At 42.5% G+C, this 20729-nt stretch overlaps 2 protein-coding genes across 7 annotated transcripts in view; one reads left to right on the forward strand and one right to left on the reverse strand.

The window, feature by feature from the left end:
- The window catches only part of gabrb3 (gamma-aminobutyric acid type A receptor subunit beta3), a 62786-nt gene extending 51777 nt beyond the window's left edge, over positions 1–11009 (reverse strand). Inside the window, exon 1 of one of the 3 annotated variants that reach the window (XM_070545457.1) lies at positions 10192–11009. In XM_070545457.1, coding sequence (XP_070401558.1) covers positions 10192–10328 — 137 coding nt within the window. In that variant the 5' untranslated portion in view covers positions 10329–11009. The remainder of the gene's footprint in view (positions 1–10191) is intronic. The other 2 variants (XM_070545456.1, XM_070545460.1) reach the window with 2 other exon arrangements.
- Positions 1–18335, forward strand: part of gabra5 (gamma-aminobutyric acid type A receptor subunit alpha5) — a 33955-nt gene extending 15620 nt beyond the window's left edge. For all 4 annotated transcript variants that reach the window (XM_015976961.3, XM_015976962.3, XM_070545461.1 and 1 more), the window contains 4 exons: positions 8635–8778; positions 12287–12439; positions 13694–13905; positions 14798–18335. In XM_015976961.3, coding sequence (XP_015832447.1) covers positions 8635–8778; positions 12287–12439; positions 13694–13905; positions 14798–15088 — 800 coding nt within the window. In that variant the 3' untranslated portion in view covers positions 15089–18335. The remainder of the gene's footprint in view (positions 1–8634; positions 8779–12286; positions 12440–13693; positions 13906–14797) is intronic.
- Positions 18336–20729: the final 2394 nt, after the last annotated feature.

The raw sequence follows: 20729 nt of genomic DNA on the forward strand, positions 1-20729 counted from the left end.
GAATGCTGGCTAACATTGTGGGCGAAGCCCTGTTAACGGCAACATGTAGAGACACAAAGTGTTCCTCCGGCCGTTTGAAACGCTGGAACGGCTGCCTGTACGGGAATGTGTGTTATTCGTTGTCATAGCTTTTATTCTATCCCCTATTTTATCTTTAGTGTCATATAATACGGACAATTATTTTTGTCTTGAACAAAGTTTGATTGGTTTGTTGGCTGGTGAATTTATTTATTAAACTGATGGATTAATTCATAAAACCACCAAACAGTTCCTGAGCGCAGCCACAGCTGCAGCTCACCCCTCCCCACGGGAATGGGTCAAATACAGAGATGTTATTTCACCAATGTGTGACGGTAGACTTGACATTTTTCATTCTTTCATTATAATTGCTGGCAGCATTTAGCACTTAGCTATAGGGTGAGTTCATACATTTGTACTGCTACTTGGCAGTGATGCATTCAAAAACCAAATAAGTGAGTTGTAAACCAGTTTTGTGAAACTGTAGATTGGCTGATAACCGTTGATTCTAGTTTTTGGTGTACACATTTGTTGTGATAAAAACACTACATAAAGCACACAAATCTACAAAAAATTTATATGTTTTGGTTCAAAAATGGAGAAAAGGTAATTGAGAAAAATGAAGTACAGTTATAATAAAATACCATCCGTTTTTTATGGACTGCCATCTGCCGTCACCAGGGAGGCTGGGCAGTTTGGGCTTGTTTTAGCACCCCCTAGTGTCCGTTTAGTAAAATGTTTTAACACCTTAATCCAGGGGTGTCCTCGAGGGCCGCTATCCAGCACATTTTCGTGTTAACCTGCTTCAACACACCTGATTTCAATCAGCAGGTGATTAACAGGCTTCTGCAGAGCCTGATGAGCTGCTGCACAGGTGATTCAACCAGCTAATCAAGCATGTTGAAGCAGAAAAAACACAAAACCTGCTGGTTACCGGCCCTCCAGGACCAGGACTGGACACCCCTGCTTAATCTAACCCCTGAAATGTCTGCCAGCCTCCATCAGTTTCCAAAGAAGCAGTTCATCACTAAATGAAACTAGTAGCTGTGTTCATGATCTAAAACATACAGGAAACGCGCTGGAACCAGACGGCATTTCCAGGTATGTCAGCTCACGTCCCAACAGACCGGACGGGCACTCTGAAGTTGCAAATGCAGTGTTCTGGCCACAGAGGGTGGTGGGTTCTGAGTGACTTTTCATCAACCCGGTAAAGGCTCATTTTAGCACATACTGGCTGAAGAAAATGAATTTAAAATATGGAAATTTGGTAAGTATCCTTTTAAAATCTGTTTATTGTGTGCTTAACTGAGCAGAAAAAATCATCTGCTCTGCTGAAACTTGGCTGATGATTTTTGCAAATCTGGAGAATAAAAGGTGAATCAAAAACCTCACAGATAGTTTTCTGAACTTAAGCTCTCACGTGGTTTTAGCTGGGTTTCTGTTGAAAAGTTGTGGATAGATAGTATCTTCCCTGTTGCAGATAGCGCTATGAATAGCCTCAGTTTGGAGAAACGGAGATTGATGAGTTTGGTGGACATCATCACACATTTGATCATATTCTGATCTCTAATCAGATTAGTTATCATGTTTTGACATCATGTCTGTGTGCTGAAGTAATCTAAGCTGGTATGAATACTCTCTCACTATCGGAAATCAAACATGTCTCAATATAATCTGTTCAAAAATGAAATCAAGGTGATTTTATGTGTTTCACTTACTAATTCTGCTAATGTCTAGTTGGAGTGGAGCCGACACCAAAGTGAGTTGCATAGCTTTTCACCACACGTAAGAAATTTCTTCAGAGTTCGTGCAATTGCTCTTTTTTAAATCATAGCTTTGCTCTCATTTACAGAGCACTGTTATCACAGCAAGTAGAAGCCTGTCTTTGATAGAGCGTCTTCTAGAGTCCTGGAACCCCCCAAGGTGCTTTACAACACAATCAGTCATTCACCCATTCACACACTGGTGGGGATGAGCCACGATGTAGCCACAGCTGCCCTGGGGCACGCTGACGGAGGCGAGGCTGCCGAGCACTGGCGCCACCGGTCCCTCCGACCACCACCAGCGGGCAAGGGGGATTAAGTGTCTTGCCCAAGGACACAATGACAGCGAGGCTCAAACCTGCAACCTTCCAGTTATGGGCATTGGCGGATTTAGCAATTTGGGGGCCCAAGGCGAACACAGACATGGGGCCCCTTACACTAAATTTTCAACAATCTTGCGTTTAACTGGATTTGTGAAACTATCCCCTCTTCTGAAACGAGCTATTTTCACTTTTTATTAGTCCTCCTCTTTTTTCCTGTCTTTCCTGGGGCGACGGTGGCACAGGAGTTAAGTGCTCGCCCGTAATCGGAAGGTTGCAGGTTCGAGCCCCGCTCAGTCTGTCGCTGTCGTTGTGTCCTTGGGCAAGACACTTGACCCACGTTGCCTGCTGGTGGTGGTCGGAGGGACCGGTGGCGCCAGTGCTCGGCAGCCTCGCCTCTGTCAGTGCGCCCCAGGGCGGCTGTGGCTACATCGTAGCTCATCACCACCAGTGTGTGAATGTGTGTGTGAATGGGTGAATGACTGATTGTGTTGTAAAGCGCCTTGGGGGGTTCCATGACTCTATAAGGCGCTCTATCAAATACAGGCCATTTACCATTCTCTCCCTTTGAGTTCTTTCAATATTTGCTCTTGCTTTCTTCTTCCTGTCAGTGCTCCTGTGCATTTGCTTTTGCCTTTTTTATTTTTTATTTTTATTCTTTTCCATTTTGGTTTATGTTTTCCTCCCTTTAAATATTTCCATTGTCTTTCCTTTCCTGCTTCCTTTTGATGTTTACATTAAAAAACGATGTCACTTTCAGAAGTGACGATAAAAGCTTTTTTGAAGCGAGCTGCTTCTGTCTCTTATTGGAGCCACGAGGATAACTCCATGTCATGCTTCATGTTTTTGACTATCGCTTTGAGTTTGTTACGAACGCTCCCGCCTCTCTTCTTGTTCTTCTGCTTTTTTTAACTTCTTCTTATTTGTGGTCTTATGGCACTTGGCAAACAACAATTTGGTGCATTACTGCCACCAACTGGATTGGAGTGGAATGACTACCAATCCCTTCCTGTTTGTGCCTGTTTGGAATAGTCCATTGTGGCATTGACAAAGGGGTGTCGGCGGTCAGGGCTAGGCCCCCCCCCAACACAAGGGGGCCCCAGGCGGCCACCGACCTATGCCTAATGGTAAAACCACCACTGGTTATGGGGCGAGCACCTAACTCCTGTGCCACCATCACCCCATAGAAGACGAAGAAGAAGAAGAAGAAGGGTTCAAGGGTTGTTTAACAGCAGCTTGCTGTCACAATACCTGCGCAAGCCAAGGAATGTTTTGGCATTTTGTGTGCACACCAAAGCAAACGTGTCCTCAGATTTATGTTAGAAAGATGAAGAAAGGGAATAATTATTCATCTCCTTGTTCAATAGTTTTGGCAGCAACAACCGTTTATAGGAGTCAATAGTCAGGTCATAATTTTACAAAGTACCACTCGAGCCATTAGGAGAATATTAATAATATTCTCCTAATGGCTCGAATATTATATTATAATATTATAATATTATATTATACCAAAATTATTGTCTAATTTTTCTCATTTTTATCCTATTCCACAATTTGCAGAAGGTGGGTGATGAAGACAGAATGAAACAGAGCAGATGACATGTGAGGTTCTGCAGAACCCCTCGGTTGCAGCTGCCTCTTTCTGCTGATGCTGTTTCACGTTTTTTGTTCTTCAGTCCATTCTGGAAACAAGCAAGCTCTGCAAAACACAGAGTCATACTCAGGGAGAGCACCACAAAGAAACACAAGATGGACTGAATGTGTGTGTGTGTGTGTGTGTGTGTGCGTGGGGGGGGGTGGTGCTGAAGTGCTGCACTAATCCAACAGCTGTGGTGTTACAACACTTCCCCTTAGTTTAATTTGACCTGCACCAGGCAGTTTGTGGATTATTATCTTTCATTGTCTTAAACACGTCTTTAAGCTACAACGTGCAGAATTGCGGCATCATGTAAACTAAACGATATTTCATTTACTTCTGCTGCTACCAAGAGTTTCTTCTTCTTTGTTTTATTAACCCGACGAGCCTGCGTGTCAAGGCTGTATTTGTGTGGCAAGGTGGAGAAACGAGGGCCCGGGCGGGATTCGATCCCCAGACTCCCGGGTGAGAGTCATGCTCACTAACCAGTCAGCCGAAGGGACGTCCCCTTGGCAAGTAGCCAGGGCGCATGACCAATCAGGACACTGTGACAGGACGCTCACACTGTCACATTAGTTAGGATTGAAGACACGTTATATAACAGCTTAACATCTCCTCAAGAGAAAGACCGAAAAGAAGAAGTCCAGTGGTAACTGTACATCCTGTGCAATTCCTTCCTGGGTGAATGTGACGGATGCAGTTTTGTGCTTCAACACAGTAAAGTTTTCTCTTGACTTCTTCCCACTCTTAAATGTTTTATTGTTTAGTGCATTTAGAACCGTTTTAGAGGCTCTCACACCATCTTCTGTCTGATCTACTGCTGCATCTTTTAGGAATACTGGTTTTATAAAAAAGTCACAAGGAATTCAATTACAGTATTACATTTAATTGTAAATATGTGTAATTTAGCCATTATTGATGAAGATGTCGGTGATTACTCAGATGAACTCACATTTCCTAACCTTGTGTTCTGTCATCATGACTCTAAAGAATCTAGACTAAACCAGGTGTGGGCTTCGGAGGCAGGGAACACTCTTCAGATCATCATGAAATAGCCCATCAGTGACTTTTTGAGATTCAGACAAATTAATGTGATCTACATTTTATCCAGATGGATGCTGCAATAATGATGCTTTAATACGTCCTGAAAGCCAACTTTACAGTCACCGTTTTCTTTGCATCAAGAGGAAAAGTATCCATGGTTAATGTCTAGCACGCTTTAGCATGCATACGTCATGTCTCCCCTCAAACCCTAACCCTTTCACCCGAAGATCACTTGATGCTGAGTTACTGTTGTTTGGGGCAAATTTTCTAAGTAAGGTTATGAGCAGTCTCACCCATCACACGTTCATCAGAACATTTGGGAAATGATATTTTGTTAAAAGTGACTAAATCCATCCAGTAGTTCACGAGTATTTTCACTACTGACGAATGAACTCACAACAGATAAAACCATTGTGGTACTTTTGTTTTTCTGATAAAACACAATACTCAACAGGTAAAAGGTGAGCACACCCTTTCCTGCTCATAACTTGTGTGTATTTTCTGTGTTTTCTGCAGAAAGTGTTTGGCTGCTGGTTTTTCTGAAGGTCTTTGTTTTATTTATTCTGTTTCTTTTTCAATTCCATTTTTGACTCTATGTAGTAGCAAAGTTGTTATCTATCACTGTCAAAGTTGTCAGAGGAGCTGTCAGCAAACAAATCAAGGTAGATAACAACGCTGATAAAGGTCTTGGTCCATCAGACCATGCTACAGTGCAAAAAAGATCTAGGTGTTTCCTGCTGTGCAAAAGGATCTTGGAGACCAGCGATGTATCGCAATGCCGAGGGGTCTGGCATCACAAGGTTCTTTGAGAAGTACCCCAGGCAGGAAGTTCTTGTCAGGTCAAACAGTTAAAGTGTATATTCTCCCTGGCAATAGGGGCAGTAGAAACCTAAATCATTGCAAACATGCGGTATTTTTGTGTTCTAGTTAGACCGTACCAACGGATGGCCATTAGGGTCAAAAATCTCTGGGAGCACAACCTCCAGCAAAATCAGTAGATTAGAACTTAATTGTCATTAAACCAGCTTCCCAGTGCAGAAGTAGTTTCAGCTCAACCTTTCCAAGATCAGACGAACAACACATGAAATGCACAGACAGGAACCGGTTAACTGTGGGCATGCAACCCGAAGGCGCTCCCATTTCGCAGAATGGAACAACGGGATTATACGAGGGTGGGGAGGGATGAGGGAGAACAAAAATAACAAGCACATCAGACTCCCTTTCATCACCGGCAGTCCGGCAACGAGCGAAAAGGTAAACGTGTAAAACTACGTTTGTGAATAACAAAAGTTTTGCAGCCGTTTGTTACAAATCAGTAAATGCATTTTGTCCTCACAGGCTCCCGTAGAAGGAAACATGGCATCATACGGCGTTGCTATGGCGAGACCTGCTCCCATGTATTTTAGACCTCGTTTTTATGGTTGTGTTATGAAGCCACCAATATTAATTTTTTTGTTACAATTAGGCAGCATTTAATTTATTTTCAACAACATTTTGATGAAGCCACATTTAGTCATTTCAGATGGGTTGGCGAGTCAGAGAACATGGATCTGAGAGTAAATGTGTGTGTTTGCTTCATTTAATCTCCTCGTGGTGACAGAATAGTTTACCTTTGTGAGTTTATCTGCTCAACAGAGGCTTAGATATATCAGAACACCTGTAGCTGCAAACCACAAACACAACCCTTACGTAACTGGACTCACGTAACGTACCTCAGACTCAGCCTAAGTGGAAGTAACAGAAACCATCAAAATAAAATGCAGAACATGTCCTGACAGCAGAAGCCTGACGAGTTTTATGCATAACATCACCATCATTTAACTGAGTTATTATTATCACCATCGTCATTATTACTGCTTTCCAGATGAATCCATCTTCATTTTTCTACGACAAGCTGCCCAAAGAGGGCAGGATGGTGAAAAAGGAGAGTGTTTGTGATGTTTGGAATTTCCTATGCTATAAGAGTCCCTGAAGGCAGCGCCATGAGGAGCTGTCAGGACTGAGAGAGATCTGCTGAAGTGATTCTGACGAGTAAAAACGTGTTCTGCACGAGCTCTGGAGTTGATATATTTCACTGGAGTTCTATGACTCCGTTTGTCTTTACGATAAAGTTTATTAGGTTTTGCTCGGGAGTGTCTGGTCTTGCTGACCCATTCTGGTCTTCAGTTGTGTTCACATAAACAATTCACACATCAGCACGCAGAAGCAGAACAGGGCTCTGCACCATCTTTCCTACCCATCAAATCTGAGAAAGACTGAAATGTTTTGACTGATAAAATCAAAATGTTTAATAGTTTCATCATAATGTTGTTTACACATATGACGTGTTTTGTGTTGCACAAAATCACAAGGAAAGGTTATTTACTCTGAACTAATCAGAGCTTTTTGTCATCAAGCCAACAACTAAGAATCAACTTTTGTTTTTTACATTTTCAAGTCATGTTTTGCTCATTCTGGTCCCGATGATAAACAGCAGTGCTCTAGTTTCTGATAAATAAATAAAACCTTCAGCAGCAAATCCAGCTTGCATCATCTATGAAACACTACAAACCCCTGCTAAACCTCTGAAGCGTTACATTACTAAAGTTATTCTTATTTCTGTCAGTTATCACCATTCCAGCAGCTGCTTGCTGGCGGTTCATGCACCACTTTATTATAAATGGTTTTTGGTTTCCACGCTTCAGCCTTCCTTGTGTTTCAGTCAGTCTGATTCTGTCCTGATAATAATATTGATTTTACTATCATGTCACATATAAACCCTCAGTTTCCCTTTCCCTGATGCCAATCCCCCCAGCAGACATACGTAAGTACAAAAATCACACCTGTCCCACACGTTAAAATGTTTGGCATTAGGCTTTAAGAATGGAGATGGTCATTTTGTCCCCAAATGAGGTGTAGTCAGTAACACTTGGACCACTTCAATACTTTCCAAAGAACAACTCAGTACCTCGTTGACTTCATCTGCATTCATTTAAGTGAAATAATGTAATAATATTTTTATGAAGAATGTTTAACCCTCTGGAGGCAGGCGGGTTAAAACCTTCCTACCTGGTTACTCCACACACGTGTCTCATGAGCTTTTTTTAACTCAGAAGTACCCCTGAAGGACTCAGTCGTTCATCCTTTTACCAAAACTTATTTTGAGCCTGAGAGGGTTAAACTGCTTGTTCACACACAGGCCATACACCGTAATAAGCATACAATCAATGGTTTGTATAAAAGCAGTGCAAAGGAATTAATATAGCTTGAGAAAATGGATCTGAGGCATTGAGGAGGCTGATAATTAAAAAGCCGTTATTTATTCATGGCTGGTCAAATCAAATCACGTCCATGTTTCAGGGAACCTGCATTCATCAGGACAAGAAATGTTAAACTCAGCTCACTTCCTTGTATGAGATCATCAATGTCAGCTGCTCATATTGAGCAGGTAGAACGCCACTTGGCCAGTGTTTCAAAAAATAAAAAGAATATAGCTAGCTAATAAACAAAACTAGTGTAAATACAGGCCTTCCAGCCATCGTCCTCCAGAGCCTCCATCCCTTTACTTAAGTTACACGTGAATCCCTCACCCGAAGAGCGGCTGACCAGTCTGGAAAGTCGTTCACAGCCAAGAAACACTCCATGCATTTTGCTGTTTTTAACCTAACATTAAATATCAAATAAAAATCATGTAAATAATGGTAAATGACAGGATTGTATCTGGCAATGGTGACAGTAAAATTTCATTGATTTATTAGTTAAAAAAACAATATTTTAAGTTTCATTCTGTTGCGATAAACCACTGATACCGAAAACCCGTTTAGTGGGATGCTGAAACATTACAATAAACATAAAAACAACTCTCGCTTCCCAGATGCATATCCTGTCTCCGAGGTGGTCTACACGTGGACTCAGGGAGCAGCCAAGTCCGTGGTGGTGGCTGAGGAGGGCTCAAGACTCAACCAGTACCATCTGATTGGCCAGACAGCAGGAACCGAGGACATCTACACCAGTCGAGGTACAGCGGACTCGATCAGTTCACAGGAGTTTTTATGGCATTAAAGTCAAAGTCCAAGTTTATTTTTCTATTTCCTAGCTAGAAGGTAGTCAAATAGAACTGAGTTTTATAAACGTTCCCTGCAGTTATGTGTTCATGGTCGAAGAAGCTGGTTTTATGTAACACAAGACATCAGTGCACCGATAGATCCTGAATAATACCGAGTGAGATGGAAGTCTGTGGGACTAATCTTGGAAGAAAGTGGGTCATTCTGCAAGATGGGGACCCTAAGCACACGATTTAATCTGCAACAGAATGATTAAACAATACAGTTTATAATCTTATCAAAGTCTTGAAAATAATTCCAGTGATTTTTCTGAAAGATGCTAAAGTGAGCAGCTCATGTGGAAAACAAAAACAAGCATCAGCTAAAGTCGCTCAGAGCTGAACTCCAAAGCTGGCCTGCGGTTCTGGTTTGAAGCACAAACCCATCCCTTGGTTGGTTGGTAGGACTCGTGCTGACAACCGCAGTTTCAAAAACGTTTAAACAATGCCTCTTTTTGTTTTTGCTTTGCTGTTTCCTGCGTTACAGCCCCAGTTTCATAACTTCAGCTGGGAATATAAATCACCACTGAGATCTGTGTTTGCTCCACCTAAAGACGAGAAGACATTTTCAAATCAAATCAAAGGCGATGAATGCATCTCCAGGATTTGAGAACACCTCACACACATTGCCAGCTGTCTCAGGGAAGGAGGGGGCAAAAAAATCACTTATCCGTGGTCTTAGCCAGTGGGTCTGTAGGGTTAATCCGTACGGAGGCCCATCAGTTGTGCTTTTACTGAGTGATGTCACAGCTCGGGGATTGGCTGCAGGGGAGGCTACACATGGGGTTGGGGGGGCAAACGGCAGCTGCTTAATTCTGTTATGTAAAGAATAATACATTTCTGCCGCTTGGGTTCTGGTAGTGACTCTGCTACGGAGCAGGGATTCCTCTGAGTGTAAACAGAGACGCTTTATCCTGCATCTGTTGGGACGTTGATGTGAGAGCTAGACGTCGGTACCGCCACAGTGCTTTCTGCCTGCAGCAGGGGGAAGTGTGAGCATGCATCTGGTGGTGGAAAGCCCAGAACATGAGCTGGTTCTGCTGCCATGCACTCTGTGTAATTATTGCACAATCAGCACTGACTAGCTTAAACGGGAAGGTAGGACACACCGAGCCGGCATGATCTTAATTAGCGTTGCTAATCGGAGGTTCAGACCCTCTTTAACGAGACAGGAATAGCTCAGCAATGTGCTCTGCTCACACGTGGTGGGAGTGACCCCTGATCTGGCAGGTTTAGCTAAAGAAGATGTGATATGAACTCAGAAACCAAATCATTCATCTGAGTAATCACCACAACATGCCTCAGCAGATGGTTTGTGTCTGTACTCACCAGTTGACCAGCATAGCTGCGTTGTTCTCGGCTATAAACGGCAGTTCCCCACAAACGCTCCAAAAACCAAACAGCAAAATCCACCACAACCGCATTTTTAATTCTTTGTCCCTCGAAGATTTCCATCCACACTCCATCCCAGAAGGTGATCAGATCAGAGCAGAGGCCCCCGGACTGTCCCGCCACAGAGCAGAGCTGCTTCTTCCATGCAGCAGAGGAAATGCCGCTGACCTTCTCTTTAAGGACATGGTTCTCTCCGTAGCATCACTCGCACCATCCAGAACTTTGCTCTGGTCCCTCAGATCTCGGGCTGCTTCAGTCACCTGCACACCTGCACGCAGTCACAGCCGACCCGCATGTGGTGTGGCAATCTCACTCAGGCAAAGCAAGGATGAACGCCCTCAATCAAGAGTGGCCTGTCCTGACAGAATGGGACGGACACACACACACACACACACACACACACACACACACACCCTCGCACATAGAGAGCGAGTGAGAGAGAGATGCAGGATGCAGATTGTGACGAGGGATTAGTGAGACAGAAAAATCCGATTTTGCCAGGAGGAAGCAGCAGTCATCTGTGGATTTCCTATCCTCTATGAGACTCGGCAGCCCCGCAGGGTCCTTCTGAAAACCAAAACATCACAGATGTCACCTGGCTAACAGGATGTAAAGGTTCTTTCAACAACCTGTTTAAATCTACCCTACATGAAGGAGAAAATTACATGACTATTACACCCGAGCTTTCACACGTTTGCTCTCACGGCTCTGTTGTGTGTTTTTATAAGTTCCTGCTAGGCTCAGTTCCACCTTGGACTCATGTACCCTCCTGTTGGATCCCTGCATCCTGTTCATCCCACAAATGTGATGAAACTGAATGCATTTGTTTGGCTTTTTACTTTGTTTTCTGCACTTTGAGTTTTTGGGGTTGTTTGAAGTATTATATATAAATAAACTAGACAGATCATTTGAAGAGGTTCACCTTAACAGTCATATTTATATAGGTTAATTTATATATTGGGAAACTGCTTCCAAATGGCCGTTAAAGTACTTGTTGCAGTGGATGCATTTGGTTCAACTCCTTTTGGCCTTGTGAGGTTTGAGTCCGTTATATTTACAGTAGAGGCCAGAAGTACTGTTTTGTTCAACAACAACAAAAAAACACCCTTTGCTCTGATTACAGCTTTGCACAGCCTTGGCATTCTCTCGATGAGCTTCAAGAAGTTAGGCTTTTCCAGCAGGACTAACTGCTGAAGCTCATCAAGAGAGTGCCAAGGCAGTAATCAGAGCAAAAGCGTGGCTTTTTGAAGAAAAAAGAACAGAAAACATAATTTCAGTTATTTCACCTTTTTGGGTTAAGTACATAACTCCTCATGTGTTCATTCGTAGTTATCGTGCCTTCAGTGAGAATCTCCTCATGTAGAGGTCATAAAAACAAAGACGACACATTGAATGAGGAGGTGTGTCTACACGTTTGGCCTGTGCTTCAGGACATAAATTATATGAGCTATGTTCTGTGTGCAGCCCAGAGATATTAAACATTTTAAAAATGTTTTTATTCTTAATTTACAAAAGAGATGGACAAAAATGTCCATGGAGAAGTTTCATCAGGAACTATCAGCATGGGAGGACAATAACGCCAAAGGCAGACTATGCAACTTTTTCCTATGTCTAAATCATTTCCCTGAGCCAGCATGCGCTAAAACGACCGTTTACGAGATGAATGAAATGTCCCTCAGACCCCCTCCTCATCCCACCTACACCATCCTAATAGCACTTATTTAAAGAAACTCTCACAGACCCAGATCTTCAGAGAACATCTGCAGCTCCTTCGTTTCTACTCTACACACGTGCACGCCCCCCCACGCTTACACTAACACCCCTGGCAACTCTAACTGGTGCTCTGCCCTGCAGGTAGTTTATTTTCAGTCTCGAGAGTAACTGCCCTGGTACGTTCTCATTTATCAGTCACTTTGCAGGAAAGCATCTGCTAAACATGTAAAAATAAACATTTTGTCACATTTCAGTCGGCAACAAGAGCTTTAAAAAGATAAAACCACCACTCTCTGTGCTGCTCATTTATTTCCCCCAGGTCAGTACACGGTGATGATGGCTCACTTTTACCTGAAGAGGAAGATCGGTTATTTTGTCATCCAGACCTACATGCCGTGCTTCATGACGGTAATCCTGTCGCAAGTGTCCTTCTGGCTCAACCGGGAGTCCGTACCAGCGAGAACTGTGTTCGGTGAGTCTGGAGCGTGCAGAGAGCTGCAGCTCAAATACTGCAGCTGTACTGTTTCATGGTTATGTTTAGGCGTTTGTTTGGTGGAAAAGTGATACGTAATAAATGACAGCTACATTTAGTCGTGTTTAGCCTCTCGTAACAATGCAAAGGGGATCTGAAACGTTGGTTACGTATTGTAACCCCAGATTCTGAGTCTAGTGAAGTCGTACAGCGTACAATATCATGACCACATGTTGTACTATGAATTCCATAAATACTTGTTACCTTTACAATAAAATGTATAAAGTTACATTTCAGTTTAGCACTGCACATGTACATGTGGCAGTTTTAAACTAAATATTTTGCTAACATGCAGATTTAGGCAGACTAAAATGGGATTTAAGTTACCAGAATAAAAGCTGGTAAAGAGATCTCCTTCCTAACATCTCGGAGTCCCTTCGATGGGTTGTGTGACTCGGGTTAACAGGGAATCGTTTTTTTATTCTGGATTTTACATGCACATGGACAAATGATCCACGGCCTAATGGACTCGTGCAATCTGACCATCAGAAAGACTTGAAGCTGTTGGATGGAAGACCGCTTCACGTCGCTTTGGCTACTAACATGTTAATACAGTCTGAACTTGCATGTTGGCTAAACTCTAAACTCAAACACTCAACATTTACATTATGATTTGAACATAGAATAGAATAGAATAGAATAGAATAGAATAGAATAGAATGTATTAATCCCACAGTGGGGAAATCCACTTGCTGCAGCAGAACACACACTAATAGAGAAAAGGAGGAAGAAAAATGATAACTAAACAGGTAAACACACAAAGGCAATAGGCTTTTTCTGTTATTGTTGTTATATTATTATTCAACCAATTATAACAACGAATAAAAAGAAAACTTGGGTGTGGATGTAATTTTATGCCCAAAGATTATAAATATTTGATTTTAAATACGTCGACTTGCACATTTATAATTGTTTCTAAATTCTTAAGTTTAACGTTACACATTCGTATTTGATTCAAATAGTTTTACATTTATCTTGATTACCTGATGCTTGATCTTTCTTTAGTGTATTACATGGGAACCAGCTCGCCACGGTTTTAGTTGATGAATAATTCCCAGTGTTTTTATTATCTCTGACACCGCTGCATGGCCTGGTAATAATAATCTGCTTTATCCAAACCTTAATCTGCTGAAATAAAAAACCCAGAACTGAAAGTGTGACAACTAAGGCTGACCCAGTTCTGTCTGCCACCAGGTGTGACCACGGTGCTCACCATGACCACGCTCAGCATCAGCGCTCGGAACTCTCTGCCTAAGGTGGCCTATGCCACTGCCATGGACTGGTTCATCGCAGTGTGCTACGCCTTTGTCTTCTCTGCCCTCATTGAGTTTGCTACAGTAAATTATTTCACCAAAAGGAGCTGGGCCTGGGATGGGAAAAAAGCCATGGAGGCCCAGCAGCCCAAGGTAGGTGGTTTCCCACTGGGGTCAGGTTACACCGGCAAAGCCTCACTTAGTAGAAACAAAACAACTTAAGAAATGATTTAAAATAAGATTTTGGACAAATCAGACTCGAGCTTTATTTCTGGCCTAAACCATTTCCATGCCATTAAAACGTCTGAGCTAAAAGCTGTTCCTTGGACAGTATTAGATCGATTATACTTGTCTGGTTATGTCTGGTAAATTTGTGTTCACTGTATGTATTCAGGTCACCAACTGTGTTTTAAAAGGTTTCAAAAGATGGACCAGATGGGGCAAGTTGTTAGCCTGGCAAGCCAGACTAAATAAATGTATTATTTAGTCTGGCCACGCTCCACTGACGGCTCTCGGTTGTGGGGCGGGTTCTACCGTTGTCTTTCAAATGATCTCCGCATTCCACTGGACAAAGAATGTGACATACTCTTGTTGCATCATCCCACCCACCAGGCATGTAGAGTGCCCTGATTGGCCCACAAAGCGGATAAAGCTCTGTGATTTGTTCACTAAGCAGATAGAGCACTATGATTGGCCCACCATTATGGACCAATCACAGCTCTTTATGTGTTTGAAACCCCTCTAGAGAGCTGTGATTGGCTAGCCAGAGTCCTGGTAGGAGCTGCTGAGGTTCCAATGGAGCGTGCCTAGACCAAACTTTGCAAAGCAAGAATTTGGTCTAGTTCACTAGGCAAGCAAGTTGTAGCATTATAGTGCATCAATAAATGCATGCCTCATTCTGCAGGTATTATAGAACAGGCTCAGTCTATACGGTTCTTAGAAGTCATCGTCTTCTCCTGCGCTGTCATACCCGTTTTATATTGTGCAATAATTTGTGTTCTGAATGATTTTATCAATGAATCTGAGCTCATTTTCTTCTTGGCAGAAAAAAGATCCTTTAGCTCTGTCGAAAAGGCCAAACAACACCTGCTCAGCAGGTGTGAACTACACAGCCAACCTAACCAAGGATGCGTCCATCTCCACCATCTCTAACAGCACAACGGTTCAGCTGAAACCAGCTGAAACCAAGGCCCCGGATCCCAAAAAAACTTACAACAGTGTGAGCAAGATCGACAAGATGTCCAGGATAGTGTTCCCTGTTCTGTTTGGGACCTTCAACTTGGTGTACTGGGCTACGTACCTCAACAGGGAACCAGTCATCAAGGGAGCCGTGTAGGAAAGGGCTGTTTGTTCTTCTGAAAGTAAGATCTGATGGCTGGAACTTAAAAAAAACAAGTTAAAGCCAAGCTCCATGTGTTCTTTCAGGTTATTTAGCTAACTTTGCATGTGTGTTGCTTCAGGAAAGTGTTGCCATATTGGCCTTGAGTTTCTACATGCAGGATTACCAACTGAAAAACGTGAAGTAATTTAAAATTCAGACTCATTGCTGATTGATTATTTTGAAACTTTAGCATTTGGCATGTAAATAATAGGGCATTGAGGCCGAATGCTATGCAACGTTTTACTGTGTTATTGCTTGGAGCCACTTTTACCTTTGTAACTATTTGTACAGTAGAAATGTCCTGGAGGTCCAGGAACATAAATCTGGATGCAGGCACATGAAACTAACTTTGCTTCATTGTTAAAAGCAGAACAGCCATGCTAAATGTGTTGCCTTTAGAGTGTGACAACTCATTATGGATGCACTGAAACCTCCTGCAGCTGCTTTCCCCTTGTTACCTACAAACCTATGTACAGTCTATGCTACAAACACACATTTAATACTTCTGTGTTAGTTTCTGAATGCTCTGGTTTTTATGTACCTGTTTCAGTTCTAGGAGAGATCACAAAGGACATGTTTTAAGCTAATGTGATGGCTGAAACTTCTGTTTCCAGTCACCAGGTTAGGGGTTGTGTGAAAATAAGTACTGAAGTAGATTAAGAAACGTGTACATTCCTGCTTTTAGAAGAACACCACGAGCCAACAAGGTTAGCGCCTTTACGGATGTGATGCTTGATCAGTTGCAATGTTACTCTAATTTTGTGCTTTATGGAAAAATGAATCAAGTTTCAGCTGAATGTACAATGCTTTTGAAAATATTTTTGTTTTAAATGAGTTAGTTGTTTTTATAATCTTTCATAAAATTTGCAGATACTCTTGGTATTTATTAAGATTGTTTGAGCTAAACTGCAGTTTTGTCTTAAAGATGAGCGGCTTAACGTATCAGATGGATGAGAAAACAGAAATCCATTAACAATAACATTAATGCAAATAAAATAACAATGAAACACGAAGCTGCAACCAGAGGCTTTAGAGTAGCTCAGAGCAAAGACTAAAAACAACGCAACAGCTTGGCTAATGTCCAATCAGCACTTAGTTTTATATAGGTGCTTAAAACAAAACCATGGGCCTTTAACTGTTGGTATTTATCTTTCCTTTCAACTCATGAATTGAAACTATCTTCTTTATTTTTAAATTTTTAAAGAAACTTGCTCACGAGTCACCATCCTTCCATATCATTTGCAAATAGCATTTAGGGGTTTGCTTTAGCAGTTCCTCTGCCCTAAAGCTGATTATACAACATGTATTTAAATGACATGTCAAATATTCACTTTAATAACACCACAGAGTAAAGACGCATTACAATTTTTGTTCCTTATTTATTGGTTAGAAATAATTTCTGTGTTTAGTTTGTTGTTTGCAACATTTAAGACTAAACTTTCTGATTATTTTCTAATGTTCTTCAGGCTTTGTGCTAAAATGTTTGCAATGGGGAAAATAACCATCCATCCATTTTCATCCGCTTATCCGGAGTCGGGTCGCGGGGGCAGCAGCCTAAGGCGAGAGGCCCAGACTTCCCTCTCCCTAGCCACTTGGGCCTAGCCTGGCAAGCCAGACTAAATAAATGTATTATTTAGTCTGGCCACGCTCCATTGACGGCTCTCGGTTGTGGGGCGGGTTCTACCGTTGTCTTTCAAATGATCTCCGCATTCCACTGGACAATGAATGTGACGTACTCTTGTTTCACTCTGTTGCATCATCCCACCCACCAGGCATATAGAGTGCCCTGATTGGCCCACAAAGCAGATAAAGCTCTGTGATTTGTTCACTAAGCAGATAGAGCACTATGATTGGCCCACCATTATGGACCAATCACAGCTCTTTATGTGTTTGAAACCCCTCTAGAGAGCTGTGATTGGCCAGCCAGAGTCCTGGTAGGAGCTGCTGAGGTTCCAATGGAGCGTGCCTAGACCAAACTTTGCAAAGCAAGAATTTGGTCTTGTTCACTAGGCTAACTTGGGCCAGCTCCTCCGGGGGAATCCCAAGGCGTTCCCTGGCCAGGTGAGAGACATATTCCCTCCACCGTGTCCTGGGTCTACCTTTAGGTCTCCTCCCGGTTGGACGTGCCCAGAAAACCTCACCAGGTAGGCGTCCAGGAGGCATCCTGACCAGATGCCCGAGCCACCTCAACTGGCTCCTCTCGATGTGGAGGAGCAGTGGGTCTACTCCGAGCTTCTCACCCTATCTCTAAGGGAGAGCCCAGCCACTCTTCGGAGAAAACTCATTTCAGCCGCTTGTATCAGTGATCTCGTTCTTTCGGTCACTACCCAAAGCTCATGACCATAGGTGAGGGTAGGAACGTAGATCGACCGGTAAATCGAGAGCTTCACCTTCTGACTCAGCTCTCTCTTCACCACGACAGACCGGTACAACGCCCGCATCACTGCAGATGCAGCACCAATCCACCTATCGATCTCACGCTCCAGTTTTCCCTCACTCATGAACAAGACCCCGAGATACTTAAACTCCTCCACTTGGGGCAGGACCTCATCCCTGACCCGGAGAAGGCATTCTACCCTTTTCCTAATCAAGACCATGGTCTCAGATTTAGAGGAGCTGATTCTCATCCCAGCTGCTTCACACTCGGCTGCGAACCGCTCCGGCGAAAGCTGAAGATCACGTTCTGATGAAGCCAACAGGACCACATCATCTGCTAAAAGCAGAGACCTGATCCTCAGGCCACCAAAACGGATGCCCTCCACACCTTGGCTGTTAAAAGTCCAATGAATTAATTGGAAATTAAGGATGTATTTTCTATGTAATGCCAGCAGGTGAGCACACTGAACCCCCTAAGGTAGAATCACTTCTGCAGTCTGATTAGGATCATGTGACCTTTTGCCTGCTTCACCCATCACTGTTTATCAAACATATCGTCTCATTATAACTAAATGAGTTAGAGTTTTGGCCGTGCTTTAAATGCAATTACCTGAAGCAATAAATGACAACATTATGGTAACATGTTAGATTATTTCTCATTAAGGTTTTATCTTTCTGACAGTTGTCTTTGTGTGTTTCACTGGAAGTACGGAACATGTTGGAGCATATTTATGTATCAACAGCAATTTCTTCTTTAATGAGTCTGCAAATAGCACACGTCGAGCCTTGTGCCACTATTAAATCCTTAACAACATTATGTTCTTGACTTAACTGACTCCATTTGTCTGCTTTTAGCGGTGGTTGTGTTGTCTGTGAGTGTGCGTTCTACATTTGTAAGTCTGGTTTAAACGTAGCTAACACAAACGGACAAGCTTCATCATCGTCGTATGAACACATGCACAACATGAGCCTATAGATTCATATTTATATGCGTTTAGTGCGTCGATGTGATGAACTTAATCCTGCTTGATGGAGCAGTATGCATGTGCCAGTCTGCCTCTGATTCAACGCCCAGATCCAGCAGCCTCTCTGGTTGGTAGACTGTTAAATCCATCTTGGGGGTCTCTTGCAGCAACATCTGGCTCACAGCAGCTTGTCGAGGATTTAGCTCCATTTAGGTTGTTTTTTCCCATTCTCTAGGCCTGAAGTCTCCATCACATTAAGCTGTCACTGATGGCACCCAATGACATCAACCAGGCACGTAGCTTGAGAGGTGAAAATGGGTTGGTAGTGTTTAGAAAAACCATCTCCTCTGATCCAGTTCCTCAGCGTGATCACGACCCGCTCAACATGAGGGTTTGCAACAGGTCTGACTGACATTGAATTATAAATTAATTCATATTTGTTTCTTAGCGTACCAAATGGCCATGCTTTCCATCATAAACGACCAGAAGTTAACTTTTAACTTACAGGCCAAACTTCTTCATACTGGTCAATCTGACACCGCGGTGCCGATATGAAGAAATGAACTTGTGTGCCACACCTTAACGCTCTGGTCTCCAAACCAGAAAACACGCCGCACCACGACCTTGTCACCAAGAAGGGGAGCCATAGTAAAGTCCTTCTCCTGACTTCCTTATCTCAGCTGGAAACCCAAGGTCCCACGCAGAGACGAGACTCTGAATAAAGTAAAGCTTTCTTGACTCATAAATTTCTTCAAAACTTCTAATAATTATATTGAATGAACAATTTGTTTAAATCCAAAGCGTTTGAACAACGTGTCCTTTACTTTATATTAATGAATGATAAAATGAATATTTTTCCTGTAATGATTTATTTTAGATCTTAAACTACACCAGATCAGTAATTGTTGAATGAATAGTTTAATATATCAGTATGAACACAATATCATATTTTTATTAATGTTTAATATTTTTGCCCCACATAACTGTTATAAAATTTTTACTTCACACTAAGAATGACCTCTAAGTATCTGAGTGAAGGAGTGATTTTCTGAGGTATTTGTTAACGCCCTTGTCAAGTTCTGATTTGTCTAAATTTGTCCACAACGCTTCCACTTCCTGATCTAACCAGTTGTTCGCCAGCTTGCTCGGCAGGCCGACCGGGTGAGCAAAGCACTTGGGACCATCCTCTGTTTTGACCTCAAGGTCACAGCCGCTTTGCAACGCTTGCGAGTGGTTTCAGGCGCTACAACACCTCAGACATGGAACGTCTAACTTGCAGACCCTGGCTGGTAGTTTCTCATGGCCGGTGAGGGAGCTGTGACTCTTTGAGATCCTAGGAACCACCACCCTGGCTGCCTCCTCTCTGGACCCCTGAGAGCGACCGTCACACAAAGGGCATCGTAGACCCTGCACAATGGTGTTGGATGGCTTTATGAATAATTGATAGCTTGTTACCATACAGTCCAACAGATTTTACAACCCAGACATCACAAGATCTTACATTCCATCGTTTCATTCATCGTCTGTTATCTTGTACAACTTTCATTTCATTCATACTTTGTAAAGTACATCATTAGTTTAGAAAAATAGACTTAAATTAATTTGTATAAACTATATCCTTGACTCTGTCTGAGTTAATATGAAGTGTGTGTTTCCCTGAATAGTCCAAAGAACCTAAATGTAATCCATCCATTTTCTGAACCCTAATCTTCATCGGTACATGTTCATTATATACGTATCTGCGAGTGCTAGAGGTAAATACAGGAGTCTAATAAAGATCAAATGAAGGGTTTGTAGGGGAGTGTTGATCTCCAAGAACGCCAGGAACGTCACGTGAGCGTGAGAGAAAGTTACTAAAGGCTAGGAAGTGGGCTGAAGGCATCTCGGGTCAAGATACTTAGGTAGGAGTTGGGAAGTTGAAGAGGATTAGGAATGAGTCTTCAACAGACTGCTCAGGTTGAACCCAACATTAGAAAAGTAAGGCAGAGACCCTGAACAAGAAAAGAGATGATAAATCAAAAAAAGAGGAAAATGTTTAAATGTCTGCTCTACACTTAAAGGTGCAGAAGTCTATTAACCATTTTTAATGATCATTTCTGATTATAATCAGTCACTCTGAGTTTTTCATGCAGGCTGAACATGAAAATAGTCTCCTACACCTGTCTTCTGCATTAACTTCTGATAGAGAATAGACAGTGATTTCAAAAGCCTGACAGATCTACGACACACTGTGAATTGGACTGACTTGTGTTGAC

Source organism: Nothobranchius furzeri, chromosome 16 (assembly GCF_043380555.1).
Source record: "Nothobranchius furzeri strain GRZ-AD chromosome 16, NfurGRZ-RIMD1, whole genome shotgun sequence".
Lineage (NCBI taxonomy): Eukaryota > Metazoa > Chordata > Actinopteri > Cyprinodontiformes > Nothobranchiidae > Nothobranchius > Nothobranchius furzeri.